Here is a 15,004-nt window from a genome sequence, read left to right on the forward strand (position 1 = left end):
TGTAGTTAAGTTTCTGGCCCCAATCTTGTCTGTCTCTTTATTACTTCAACTAATATTTATTTAATACTTTTTACTGTTCTGTTCACTTCACCAGGAAAACAGATTTCATTCTGGGATCCTTTATGTTTCTTCCCTGTCTCATCACAAAATTGTGCTATATTTTTACCATTTTCATCTCTTGACAAAACTCCGGGTTTTTTCTTTTTTTCTGTATACTATGTCCTTGAAAGTGAAAGTGAAGTTGCTCAGTCGTGTCCGACTCTTTGCAACCTCATGGACTGTAGCCTACCAGGCTTGTCCGTCCATGCGATTCTCCAGGCAAGAGTACTGGAGTGGGTTGCCATTTCCTTCTCCAGGGGATCGTCCCGACCCAGGGATCAAACCCAGGTCTCCCACATTGCAGGCAGACGCTTTAACCTCTGAGCTACCAGGGAAGCCCTATATGTCCTTAGTTGCATTTTTTTGGTCCCAAGTTTCCCATCTCCACAATAATCTTGTTCCATCACATATCCTCTTTTGCATGTCTAATTTGTCAAGCCATTCCCTGTCCCTTCTCCTTAACCTGAAAGTCAACCAACCTTCATTTTTCACCTGATACTTACATCTTGGGTGTGTTAGTTTATATGCTACTGTCCCTGTGTTTATTCCTACTACTGAACTAAAAAGCTCTTAATATTCACTAGTAATTTCCTAGTTTCTAATTCCAAAGGCTTCTTAAATTATTTGCCTTCAGCATTTGATGATGTTGTTGACTACTTCCTTGATAAACTATCTTGATACCTTATCTTTCTGTAGTCTTAGGATTCTCTTCTGGCCTGTCTGAATGCTAGTTCTGTCTTATTTTGTTCTTTGTCTGCTGTTTCCTCTCTTGCCCCCTAAAGAGTAGGCTGCTTGTGTTCTTGGAATTTTGCTTTTTCTACACTCTCTGTTGAAGATGTTTGTCATTCATTCTCAGCATCAGGTATTGTTCCTTTACAAATAATAGATTCCCAAATACCTCTGTCACTATTATCTGTTCATCACTCCAGACCTACTTTCCCAAATGCTTTCTGAGATTCTACATTCTCTGCTCAGTGTTTCAAAGCAAACTCATCTTCACTTGATACTTGCTCTTCCTCCTGTGTTCCCTGTCTCAATAAATGACCTGATTCTCTGAGGTATGTAAGCTTAAAACCTGAGTCTTTTGTCTTGCCTCATATCTTTTCCTTTCACTTGCTCTACACACCGTTTCAAACAAGATTTGTCTGTTCTTTCACAGTATCTCTGTAGCCCATAGATTAATACTGCCTCAATGAGTGCCTCATTCCTTTTCCTGAAGCTAAATGCCTTTCATTCTCCTCTACTCTTTTGATTCTTCTAATCTAATCTGCTTATTGCTGCAAAATAAATCACATCTCTGATCTTATTTGACACTCAAACTTTTAATGACACCCATTGCCTATAGAATAAGGCTTGGAACACTTGACAATGACATTTCAGAGTAGTAAATTTATTACCAAAATTGCTTAATCAAATCAGTTAAGATCTATTTTTATTTTTTTATTTTATTATTTGGCCATGCTTCACAGCATTCAGGATCTTAGTTCCCTAACTAGAGAGTGAACCTGCGCCCCCTACAGTGGAATCCCAGAGTCCTAACCACTGGACTGCCAGGGATTCTAAGATCTTTTTTAGAACACAGTGATTTTATTTTTTCCCCACTGCTGTGCTTTGAACAGTCTGAGCAGTTAAAAGAGCACTTCATAAGCTCACTGCTTCATCAATCACCAATCTGTCTACACCAGTCTGAACCAATATATTCTAAGCCCTCCTTGTGTGACAGTGGATAAGGCATACTTCTAGCTAAGGCCACCCTCTTTCCTTATGTGCCAGTATCATCTTGTCAAGTATATCCTTTCAGTAGCCTCTGTTTCTTATGTCATCAGTTTTCCTTCTCTATAGAGTAGCTCTGTCAACATTCAAGCATTTTACCATTCTTTTCATCAAAACCCAGTTTTGACATCATTTGCCATCTACCTACAACTCCAGTTCTATACTTTTTATAGCACTCTCTTGAACACACTCCAATCAGACATTTATCTCTACCACTCAATCAAAGTGGCTTTTGTCAAGGTCACAAATGACTTCCATGCAGCTAATTCCAAATATCAAATCATGATTCTCTTTGTGTTTGACCTGTTAGCATTTAACATATTTGTTTACTATCTACTCCTTGTACCACTCTTTTCACTTGTAGGCCACTGTACTTTCCTAGTTTTCTTCTTACTACATTGATACCTCCTTCTCAGCCTCTTTTGCTGATTTCTTCTCTCCATAACCTCTAAACTTTTTTCTTTTTTTCCCCCATATTTTCTAACCTTTGAAGTGCTTCCGGAATTTAATCCTTGTGTCTCTTCTCTTTTCTATTTATACTCATTCCCTAGATAATATCATCTAGTCTCACAGCTTTAGATTTTATTTGTATGACTCACAAACTTGCTATATTTCATCAGTTCTGAGGCTCACATTTTTTCAGATTTTAGCATTTCTGAAATTGGGCTGCATTTGTATAATTAGTGACATGTAATAATTAGCAATTTTTTTTTATTTTGGTAGCACATAAAATTGATATATATTATAGTTGACAGTGTTTTAAAATCTGTGTAACTTAGTATTTACAGCCTAGACTTTCTTCTTAAATTCTTTTGTATATCTGTCTGCCTATTATCCAATAGTTCTATTTGAATATCCAATAATTATAAGAGTAGTCTGTCTAAAAGTGAGTTCCAGCCCATATTCTCCACCCACCCACCCATCATTCCTTTTAGTGGCAACTCCATTCTTCCATTTCCTCAGGCCAAATACCTTGGAGATATCATTAACTCATCTTTCTCTCATAAGGTATATCTGATCTATGAGCATACCTCATAGGCCCTACCTTTAAAATCCGTTCAGAATCCATCTACTTATCACCTCTCTACTACCTCCCTCTTCTATCTTCATGGATGATGGAATAGCCTCCTGTTGTCTGTCTGGTTTTAACATAGGAGCCAGAGATTCTATTACCCCTTTGCTCAAAAACTCAATACAAGCCAGTCATTACTGTGACCTACCAGACCTCACATGATCTGGTCTTCCTTTACCTCTCTCCAACTTCCTTCACTCTTTCACACCTCATTTATTCCAGATTTCACCTCCACTAACATGTCATGCATACTCCCATATTAAGGTCTTTGTACTTATTCTTCCTTCTTCTTGGAATGTTTTTCTCCCCATATATCGTAGTAGATCCACAAGGCACACTCAGACCCTGCTTTTGAGTCTCTAATCAAATGTAACCTTCTCAAGGAGGCCTTTACAGGCAACCTTGTCTAAAGTTTTACACATACCTATTCCACTCCCTTTCTTTGCTCTATTTATTCAACTCATCATTCTATAGATAATTTGTTTTGCTTATTTATCTTATTTATTGTCTGGCTTTTCTCCTTGAATAGAATAAGGATTTTTGTTTTGATATCTCGTGCTTCTCGAGCAACTAGAATAATACCTGAAGCTTTGTAGGTATTCAGTAAAATACTTTGTGTATGACTGTTCTTTTTATTTTCTCTGTGCCTTTATCCTTTTTTCCTGATGAAGTTCCATGTGTCTTTCAAAGCCTAGTTCAAATGCCATCACCCAGAAATTTTTCAGAGTGTTCCAACAGGAAGTCATTTATACATATGCATTCTTGCTTCATTTTGTATTTCTTTTAGAGAACATTTCATATTTAGCTTTGTAGTTAATTTTTAGAAAATCACAGTACTTAGCAAATGAAGAGTGTGTATAGCACAGCTGCTTTATATAATAGCTCTTCTATTAAACTTTTTAAGCATTCTGTTTACCAATATTTGCCTTATACAAAATTTCAAAATAGACATTACAGTTTGGCTTGACTATAGGCAGTTCACAATTACATTTGATCCAGAGTGTGTTGGTCTGTACTATACTCTCATTTTTTTAGGTGCAAACATTTAAAAACTAAAACTTTTTACATAAAAATCTCAAATTTCAGTTTTCCCTGGGAAACAGAAGTATATCTGGAAGCGTCATCCTTGCATCTTCACATAGCAACAGTCAGCTGAAGTTGGGTAGTCACCATAACCTTAGATGGGAGACATACTGTTTAACACAGTCCCCATCACTCTTTTTTTTAAAAATCACTTTATCTCTTTGAAATTTATTTTTTACTCTATTTTTCAGTGATTCTAATATGAGTTTTTTGGGGGTTTTTTTTTGGAGGATAATTGCTTTACAATGTGGTGTGAGTTTCTGCCATCCAACAGTGTCAGTCAGCCATAAGTACACATATATCCTCTCTGTCTTGAACCTCCTTCCTACCTCCCACCCCACCCCACCCCTCTAGGTCATCAGAGTACCAGACCTGTCACCCTTTATTGTTACCTCCAACAATAAGGGTCTGATGACAGTTGCTGTTTATTATCTGTCATATTTCATTCCTGTATGTTACCTTCACTGTCTCTGTAGTTACTTTAGATTGCAACCCCTACTTTAAAAGGATATATTTATTTCTTTAAAATGATTTTTAGGTGAATAAGCTGTTTCATGAATAGCTATATGAAACTTAGCTTAATTCCACTGAAGTGCTGACACTCCTTTACTAATTTAGTACTGGGCAGAACTTTGAATAACATAGTTTGAAAAAAAATTTTTTATTTGTTGTATAGATGCTCCTCCTCCTACTTGGGAACAGCTCGAAAATGGGTTGGTTGCTGTGCGTACAGTGGTACATGGGCTGGTTGATTATATCCAGAACCACAGCAAAAAAGGAGCGGATCAACAGCAGGTAAGGGAGGTGTTTGACATTTAGAACTAAGCTACTGTGGTTATCCTCACAGATAAAAATTAAGGCAATAAGATGACAAGAATATTTTTAGACTCTGTAAAGACTAGAAATTAAACTAAAAATTAAAAATCTATTTTTAACTCCCTATTCCTTTAGACATCAAGAAAAATGTAACAAAAATAGTAAGATTTTTAGTTTAGAATGATGAGCAGCCAGTTTACTGGATTAGCCTAGTGATTTTGTCTGATGGCATTGAAATGAAGTAATCTTTGTTGGCCTGATGTCGTGCTGGAGTCACTTTTCACATTGGATATAGCAGCATTTGATTTCATGTTAAAGGTTATTCCATTTATATAAACTTATTCTTTTCCTGGTTACTATTGCTTTTCTGTTTGATTGTAAGTATTACTTTTTAGTGCTAATGCTGTATTTCTCCAGTACTGTTCACGTATTTTATAAATGCTTTTTCTCTATTAGTATTTAAATATTTTTCATTCATAATGTCTCTTATGCCAGTGGGTCAAATTTTCCTCAGGTATTTTTTAATGGAATATATGGCAGTAAAATATAATAGCCTATGTTATGGCTGGAATTTTAAATTTTACTCCCAATGATTTCATTTCACCCTCAGAATTTATGTTAGGGTCACTTTATCTTTTATTTTGCCATAGTAAGCTTGAGAAATTAAAACTTTGTTATTAATTTATCTGGCTCAGGTAAATATTAACAATTTCTTTAAAAGTAAGAAATACTAGAAGTGTCCTACTAAGTCGAATAGTACAGATACGTTTTTCCCAATCTAGGATCAGAACTTTATTTTATGATTAGCAAAATTAACATTAAAATTTAACTTTTAACTCCCTGTTACAAAAAATAATATTAACTTTTAAGTTCTGCCCATGTAGATTTGTAGTATGTTATAAAGGAACATAATTGTAAGCATAGTTACATTGAACACTTGTCTAAATCAAGTATTAGAAGACAGGTTAAGTATTTGAAGGTCCTAAACTCCAGGGGTTTGCTTGTCCACTGTAAAATGTTGGAAGGAAGCTCATAGAGCCCTCATGAGATTGAATCAAGAATTTATGTGATGTTACATGTTTGATAGTTAATATCAACATAGAAAAATCAGGGCTATATTTTTTAAGTAATTTATTTTTGGACTCTCTAAGACCTCAGACAGGATGATGTTCCAGCACTTTTGCTCTGAGTGGTCTAGATAAGTGTATTAAGTTAATCTGAGTTATTCATCTGGATTATTAAGTTCCTTAAATAGCGACACAAAATTTACAGTATTTTAAATAGCTAATGTTTAATTTTGATCTTAGCCTCCGCAGCATAGCAAATATAAAACATACATGTGTCGAGACATGAAGCAGAGAGGAGGATGCCCTCGGGGGGCCAGCTGTACATTTGCACACTCACAGGAGGAACTGGAAAAGTAAGTTTGAAAGTCCTCAGACTCAACCTTCCAATAATGTGTTAGAGAATAATTTGCTGCCATTGAGAAATAGGAAGAAATGTATTCTCATTCTCTTTGATGACTAGGAAATGTTTAGAAAGTAAAATAAAACTTTAAAAAAAGAAAAGCAAATCAGTTTCATTACACTGTGCCTACAATTGGAAAACTACTTATGGTTAACTAAATCTAGAAGTGAGTTATTTTCATTACCCCCTCCCCCAAATTAAAAGTCTCAGAATATTCATCAGCTTTAACCGATTGACCTTAACTAATTGAAAATTGCATTTTCAGTGGAAAAATTTGCCCTTTGGTCTATCGAATTATTTACTGCCAGGCTCATTTTCACAGATTCTTTCAAATTTCAAGGACCAGATAATTTCAATGATGTTAAATCTCCAGCACAGAGTAAAAAGAAAGGAAAAACCTCTTAATTGTTTTGTAAAATCTGTGTAACACGGACACTATATTTGACAAAGATAGCACAATTAAAGAAAGCTACAGATTCATCTCACATGATATTTTTAAAATCCCAACTATTATAACTTGGAATTCAGTACATTAAAATAGACACCATTACAAAAGTGCAAAGGTAGCACAGTATAATTACTGTAGGTTAGAGAAGGGTTTTATAACCATGTGATCATATCCAAAGATACCAAAAGGCATTTGAATAATATTTGATGTCCATCAAGGTTCCTTAGTAGAACAAAAATGTCATAGACATTTTCCCAACATGATAATTATATCTCAAGTCAAGAGCCAGCATGATAGCCTGATGCTTACTTGGTATTAGTTTATCAGATACAGTCCTGTTTCAGACCAGAGTCAGGGAAATTTTTCTGCTAGTAAAAAGTGTTATTTAACATTCTGGAAGTTGTAGCTAATGTATGTAAGCAAGAGAATAAAATAGCCGAAATCATTAAATGGGAAAATTCAAGAGAAATATGAGAATCAAGAGAACCAAGAATTTAGTAAAGTAGCAAATCAAAAAATTATTGAAAGCAAAAAATGAATTGCTTTCATATAAACTAAAAAGGGAAACATAACCAGTTAAGAAGTAAGGTGACATTAAAATCCTTTTTGCATTAACAACAAAAACAAAAAAGTTAAACACCAAATAATCTAATAAATACCCAGGATCTATATTGAATTGAGTTAGTAAACTACCTAGGAACATAAGAGTTGACTAAATGAAGCATACTATGTTCTTGGATGAGACTTAACATTATAGAGGTTTTATTTTCTCTTAAACAGTAAATTCAGTGAAATCTCAGAATCTTAACAGGGTGATTTTTGGGCCCTAACAAATTCATTCCTTTGGAAGGAAAAATACACCAATAACCAGGAAATTCTGGGGAAAAAAGTCTTCAGTGGGGACTAGACTAATAACTATTAATATTAACCTGTTTTATGAGCTAAAGTATAAAAACTGTGGTATTAGCATAGGAATAGATAGACCAATGAAATATAGTAGAAAATCTAGAAAGAATTCCAGATACAGATATGAACTCAGCAATGTGAAAAAAGGTGGCATTTCACATCAATATCAAAAAATATGATGATGAAACAACTCTATTTGAAAAATAATTAGGGCTAGATTCTTAACCTTTATACCAAAATGAATTATAAATTTATCAGAGATTTAAATATTTAGGAGAATACTGTAGAGTACTTAGAGATTGTTGTTGTTGTTACATCATCTTATGTAGGAAAGGATTTTTTTTTAATATAATTTTATTTATTTACTTTTAATTGCACTGGGTCTTCATTGCTGCATGGGCTTTTCTCTAGTTGTGGCGAGTGGAAGTCTCCACTTCCACTCTCTAGTTGCAGTGCACAGGCTTCTCATTGCTGTGGCTTCTCTTGTCTGTGGAGCATGGGCTCCAGAGCACTCAGGCTTCAGTGGTTGCGAGATATGGGCTCAGTAGTTGCAGCTCCGAGGCTCTAGAGCACAGGCTTGGTAGCTGTGGCACCCAGGTTTTGTTTCCCCGTGTCATGTGGGATCTTCCTGGACTAGGGATCAAACCTGTGTCTCCTGCATTGGCAGGTGGTTCTTTACCACTAAGCTGCCAGGGAAGCCCAGGAAAGGATTTTTGAAGAATGACACCTGGCATACATAAAGATTAATAAATATGAAATGAAAATTAAAAATTAAGTTAATGGCTCAAACAGCACAAATGTAAAAAGAAGAAAAATGATGGTGAAATGACTTGATACCCGTAACACAGAATGATCTCCTACAAATCTATAAGAAAGAGAAGAACCCGTAGATACATGGATCAGGCATGTAAACAATTCACCGAGGAAACATGAATGGCCAGCAAACATATGAAACTATGTTCAGTTTCACTAATTGTTAAAGAAATGTGAATTAAAATAAAACCTGATTTTTTTTTAACTGTCAGAGACTAAGACTAGCCATTGTTTAATAAGATATTGAAAAAAAGCCTTTTTTTTTTTTCCTTTTAATCAGTAGGAGTTATAATAGCTTTGGACATTATAACAATTTCTAATGTGCATACATTAGACTTAGTAATTCTGCATTTGGTTATTTACACAGGTGTGAAGTATATAATTTTCTGTTACTACATTGTTTTAATAGCAAAAATTAGGGATAACCTAAAGTATACTGACATAAAGGAATAGTTAAGATTTTGAAGTAGAGGAAAAAATTTACTAAGCAGCCATCAGTTCAGTTCAGTTCAGTCACTCAGTCGTGTCTGACTCTGCCATATATAACCCTATTTCTGTAAATAATAATCTTACAAACGTAAGAATATTAAACTAGTGCATAGAGTGGAAAAATCTGTATTATATATCAAACTGTTAACAGTAATTACTGTTGATGGGTGGTCCTCCCCCAACCCCTACTCCAAAGTTTGTGTATGTGTGTCTATATATATATATACACAGGCACATACAGACACACACACACAAACTTTGGAGTTTGTATATATATATACAAGTTTCCAAGATGATAGCTAGAGCCAGTGTTTTAAGAGAATTTCTAGAAAGCGATATGCTCAGAATCTTTTCCTTTTGTATCTGTTTCTTAAACACATTTTATTTTTGATTTTTGCTTCCACAATTTTGGTTTTTGTTGTGCACCTTTGCTTTTTCTATAGATTTCGTAAAATGAACAAACGCCTGGTTCCCAGGAGACCCCTGAGTGCCTCTTTGGGTCAACTTAATGAGGTGGGCCTGCCTTCAACAGCTATCCTTCCCGAAGAAGGGGCAGTGGATCTGCCTAGCAGAAAAACCCCTGCTCTGCCGAATGGGATTGTATCAGCAGGGAATACAGTAACGCAACTGATTCCACGAGGGACAGACCCCAGCTACGATTCCAGTCTGAAACCAGGAAAGATCGATCACCTGAGCAGTAGTGCCCCTGGGTCCCCTCCTGACCTGTACGTTTTTTTACTTTTATTTTTAAAGTTTCTTTATTGATATAAAGTAGAAGGAAGAAAGAATAATCAGTGTTTTGTTTGGGGGAGGGGGAAACCCTTAACTGCAGGGCTCTAGTCTGTTGTTTTTTATTTCTATTTCATGTTCCAGTGATTTTTTGAGAAATAGTATAGGTGACATAAGATCAAAGTTTGCAAAATTTGTGGGAAAAAATGGTTATTGGAAAAAGCCTGTTTCCCAAATTTTGGCAATTTTTTTTTTTTTTACATGTAACAACAGTTTGTATGCATTTAGAAATGTTCTCAAGACCTTAAACTTGACATGCAGACTCTTGCTCCCATAGGCTAGAATCGGTCCCTAAAAGTATTTCTGCCTTGCCTGTTAATCCACATCCTGTACCTCCAAGAGGACCAACAGAGCTGCCCCCTATGCCTGTCACTAAACCTCTTCAGATGGTGCCGCGAGGTTCTCAGCTCTATCCAGCGCAGCAGGCTGATGTTTATTACCAGGATCCTCGAGGAGCCGCTCCGCCGTTTGAGCCAGCACCTTATCAGCAGGGTAATGATCTTTCATTTATGTCACTCACTTTTCTTAGGAGTTACAAGAATGGTTTCAAGTAAGAGTGACCATATTTTCAGTAACCTCCTCAAAATAAATAAATGCTTTTTTTTAATACTTGGGAAAAAACTGAAGTTATATGATCAGCTAAATAATATGAAATAAATGAAGTAGCAAAGCTAGGAAAACCAGTTTACCCCAACTGCTAGAAGCAGTTGTATATTAAAAGTGTTTACATATTTGTGGAAATAAGTCATTCAAGTAGACAGTGGAAATTTGCTGAGACAATATATATTTTCCTGACAAAAGTTATCTTCAAGCATGAGAAAAGAATGTAATATTATGGTGAATATAAATTAAACACACATGGTACATTTTTTCCTTTCAGTTGTCACCTAATGTTTTTTTCTAGGTCCTATAATATACATGAAAAAATGCAAATACATACTTCTAGAGAGTTTATAGTATAGAATCAATATTAGTAAAGAATAGAAAACTATATGTGTTAGAGTATATCTATATACATGTTTGAAATGAGGTGTTCAGTTGTGGTGGTTAATATTAGTGTGGTAGAAATTAACTGCAAGACTCAAGGAAGATCACTGAGAACTTGAGGTCTCAAAAGACTCTGGAAGAATGCCCTAAATAGAGGTTTGGGGAATAGAAAGGAAAATTTACAAATGGATTGTAAAGATGAATCTAGAGTCAAGGAGGAGTAAGACTATTGTTAATCAGGTGTGACTTGAGGTCTGGACTAATGTGGTGAGAAAATAGGAAGCAGGTATTTGAGAAAATAGACATAGCCAGTTTTAATGGTAATACTAGGTATGGAGAATGAGTTTTCACATAATGTAATTCATGTTAAAAAAAAAAATAAAGAAAATATATATAGGAAACTTCTGTCCTAATTGCCAACAGAGGAGTTCATCAGTTGAGGCAAATGTCTTGAAATTGGGAAGCTACTGCCACAGCTGTTGGGTCAGGAACTCTAGGAGACTTCCCTGGCAGTCCAGTGGTTAAGATTCCATGTTTCCACTCTAGAAGGCACAGGCTCAGTCCCTGGTTGGGGAACTAAGAACCTATGTGCCTTTCAGCATGGCCAAAAAAGAACTCTGGAGTTACGTAGTTAGCCACTCTATCTGTACAGCAGAAGGGATCTTTTGAGGGCCATATCTCTTTCCAGTTAACTCAGTCTCACATTCTAAACTTACGCAAATGAAAGATTTATAGAACCTAAGCTTCAGGAAAATACAGTTTTTTTGCTTTCCAGTGTTTGCAGTATATTAGGCACACCAGAAAGATGATCAGAGAATTGAAAGAGCCAGTTTACTCTTGTAGACTGTGAGTAGATTGGTGTTTTCAATAATTTGGAAGGAGAATTTTTGCTTGATATTTTTCATGAATCTAGCCTGACTGCATACCTAAGCAGAGGGGGAAACATCTAAAGAAATGAGTGGATTTTTGATTCTTTACTGTTGAGATATTTTAAAAGGAAAAGTCTTCCATAGAAGAATAGGTTGGCTGACTGTTGCTTCTGGCTACTCTTCCATATGTACAGGTGTGTACTACCCTCCACCACCGCAGTGTGTGTCCCGGTTTGTCCGACCTCCACCATCTGCCCCTGAGCCTGGTGCTCCCTACTTGGATCATTACCCTCCATACCTGCAAGATCGTGTAGTGAACTCACAGTATGGCACACAGCCACAACAGTACCCACCCATGTACCCACCACACTATGATGGCCGTCGAGTATACCCTGCTCAGTCTTACGCAAGAGAGGAGATGTTCCGAGAAAGTCCCATACCCATTGAGATTCCACCTGCAGCAGTGCCGCCCTATGTACCAGAACCCAGAGAGAGATACCAACAAATGGAGGGTTACTATCCAGTGGCTCCACACCCAACTCAGATCAGACCTTCGTACAACAGAGTATGCTGAGTTCTTTTTATTATTATTATTAATGTAGATTTAATTTGACTATCACTTACAGTGATTTTTTGTTTAACCTTTTACTATGGTAATAACCCTTTGATCAGTTAATTCTTTTAAAGGAAAGCGTCTTTTGTCACCTTTTCATAATCTTCATAGGTTTAGGGGTTTTATTTATTTTTTTTTTACTGTTGAAAGGGAAATAAATTACTGCCCCACTCCCACTAACCCATCTTAGTTTCTGAAAATGTTAGATGATTTTATTAACATTTCTAGATTCATTTAGAAAGTATGGTGTCTGACCAAGAAAAAGAAACTTATATTTAGGTCTTTGGGAAATCCTGAGAACTTTTAGGGGTTTTGTTTTGTTTTATTAAGTCTTGCTATTTCCAGATGTTAAGATGAGTATATAGGCTAGTTATTTAAAATATGTGTTAAGTGAATCAATGTGTCCTGAAATTCTTTTTCAATTTGTACTCATCTTTTCCTTTTCAGGAGCCTCCATACAGTCGGCTTCCGCCTCCTCCGCAGCCCCATCCTAGTCTAGATGAGCTACATCGAAGACGAAAGGAAATAATGGCACAGCTAGAAGAAAGGAAGGTTATCTCTCCACCTCCTTTTGCACCTTCACCAACATTGCCTCCTGCCTTCCATCAAGAGGAAGTAAGCCTGTGGCTTTTTAGTCTCGTTTATCAATTTTTCCTTTATCAGTGGTTTAAGTAATCTTCACCCTTCCCAAGATCATGAAGATATTTTTCTGTTTTCTTCTAAAAGGTTTATTATTTCACATTTAGATCTGTAATCCATCTAGAATTGATTTTTGTATATAGTATCATAATCTGGTCATAGTCATAGCCAGGTGACTATATGTTTCAGTTTCGTTGATCTGTTTCTTTGTCCTTCTACCAGCACCACACTGTCTATTCATGTGGTGATGTATGTTTTCCAGTTTTGGTCTTCAGGTTTGTCTTCGCTGTTCTTTGTCCTTGGAAATCCAAACATACTTTAGAATCAGCATGTGGATGTCCACAGAAATATCTGCTGCAGTTTTTATTAGGATTACCTCGAATCTCTGGATCTGTACAACCCAGTATGCTAACCACTAGCCACATATGGATAATGATACTTAAAATATGCCTAATCTGAGTTCCCCTGTGCTATAAGCATAAAACATATATTGGATTTGAAGATTTAGTACTCCCTCAAAAATATTTCAGTAATATATTTATATTAATTTATATGGTGTATATAATAATTATGATTAGTATATATTAATACATGTTAAAATTATACTACTTTGGATTATTAAGTTAAATAAAATGTATTGTTAAAATTATTTAACAATTTAACCTCTTCTCCAGGGGATCTTCCCCTTCCAGGGACTGAGCCTGGGTCTCCTGTGTTGCAGGCAGATTCTTTACTGTCTGAGCTACCAGGAAAGCCCCCTTTTCACTTTGGATTATTAAGTTAAATGTATTGTTTAATTTTATGTTTTTATTTTTTAACGTGCCTATTAAAAATTTTTAGGTTACATATGTGGATCAGTGATATTTTTCACTGTACAGTGTTGCTTTAGATCCATTTGGGCAGAAGTAACATCTTTCCTATAGTGAGTCTCCAAGAACATGGTATACTCTCCATTTCCTTGAATATCTTTAATTTCTCTCAATAATGTCCTACCTCATGTGGTTTTCAGTGTCTTTCACATCTTTCATTAAACTTATTCCTAGAAAAGTAATGTTTTTGAAGATTTTTAAATGGAATGCTTTTTGAAGTTTCATATTCTCTTTTTTCTTATTACAGAGAAATTAAGTAGATTTTTAAGAATCATGATCCTTGTGTTCAGGAGCTTTGGTAGATTTCCCTAATTAATTCTAGTATTTGTTAGTGGATTCTTTTGGATTTTTGTGTTCTCTATGAATGGTGACCATTTTGCTTTCTCCTTTTCAATTCTTAAGTATTTTCTTTTTCTTATTAGTTGTGTAAGCTAGATCCTCCAGTGTAATATTAAAAAGAGAGATGATGATAGGTTTTCTTATTTCTGGTCTTTGAGCAAATGAAACTTCCAACAGTTTACCATTAGGATGTTTGCTGTCAGCTTTTTTGTAGATAATCTTTATCAGATTAATAAAATTTCCCTGTATTGCTACTAGTTTTAGACTATTTTTATAACTGAGACATGTCAAAGTTTTGTTAAACGCAATATCAAGGGAAACAATAGGGTGATAAGGTTGATTCAAATACAAGAGACAGGCTAATATAGGTAGTGAAAGGCAGAAAAACACTGAAATAGAGTTGCTAGAATAAACTGTTTTATAAACTAGAGAGTAGTAGACAATAATTTCAAGGTTATCAGTATTTCAACAAGACAGTGCTAAGAGTTATTATCAGTGAGTATTATCTTACTATCTTTCTAATGTCTACAGGGTTTATTCCACTTCTAATGTTAGTAATAATTTTTTCCCTTGGTTAGTCTTGCTAGGGATTTATCATCAATTTTATCTTTTTAGAAAGCTATCTTTTTGCTTTATTGATCTTATGTATTTATTTTGGCTTGTTGTTATACATACTGCCTCAGCTCAGTGTGTATAGCCATTTTAAGTCAAATAGATTTTTTTCGTATGGGTGCAGTTGATATTATGTAAAGAAAATGTCTTACATGCTTTATGTGTAGAATTATAATTCTAAACAGTATTTCTAAGCAATGAAAGTTGAAAAGTAAAGCATACCATATTGCTATATATAATAAACAGTAAACTTTGGGGTGTATGAAAGTAAAATTACTAAAGAGAGTTCACAGTATCTAGCTTTCCTATCTAAACACTTTG

At 35.2% G+C, this 15,004-nt stretch overlaps 1 protein-coding gene across 3 annotated transcripts in view; it reads left to right on the forward strand.

Moving 5' to 3' along the window:
* RC3H1 (ring finger and CCCH-type domains 1) overlaps positions 1-15,004 on the forward strand; it is a 74,308-nt gene that overhangs the window by 42,331 nt on the left and 16,973 nt on the right. For all 3 annotated transcript variants that reach the window (XM_043484867.1, XM_043484868.1, XM_043484866.1), the window contains exons 8-13: positions 4,704-4,822; positions 6,151-6,263; positions 9,410-9,691; positions 10,033-10,247; positions 11,806-12,176; positions 12,672-12,839. In XM_043484867.1, coding sequence (XP_043340802.1) covers positions 4,704-4,822; positions 6,151-6,263; positions 9,410-9,691; positions 10,033-10,247; positions 11,806-12,176; positions 12,672-12,839 — 1,268 coding nt within the window. The remainder of the gene's footprint in view (positions 1-4,703; positions 4,823-6,150; positions 6,264-9,409; positions 9,692-10,032; positions 10,248-11,805; positions 12,177-12,671; positions 12,840-15,004) is intronic.

The sequence above is a fragment of the Cervus canadensis genome, chromosome 13 (genome assembly GCF_019320065.1).
Source record: "Cervus canadensis isolate Bull #8, Minnesota chromosome 13, ASM1932006v1, whole genome shotgun sequence".
Classification (NCBI taxonomy): Eukaryota; Metazoa; Chordata; class Mammalia; order Artiodactyla; family Cervidae; genus Cervus; species Cervus canadensis.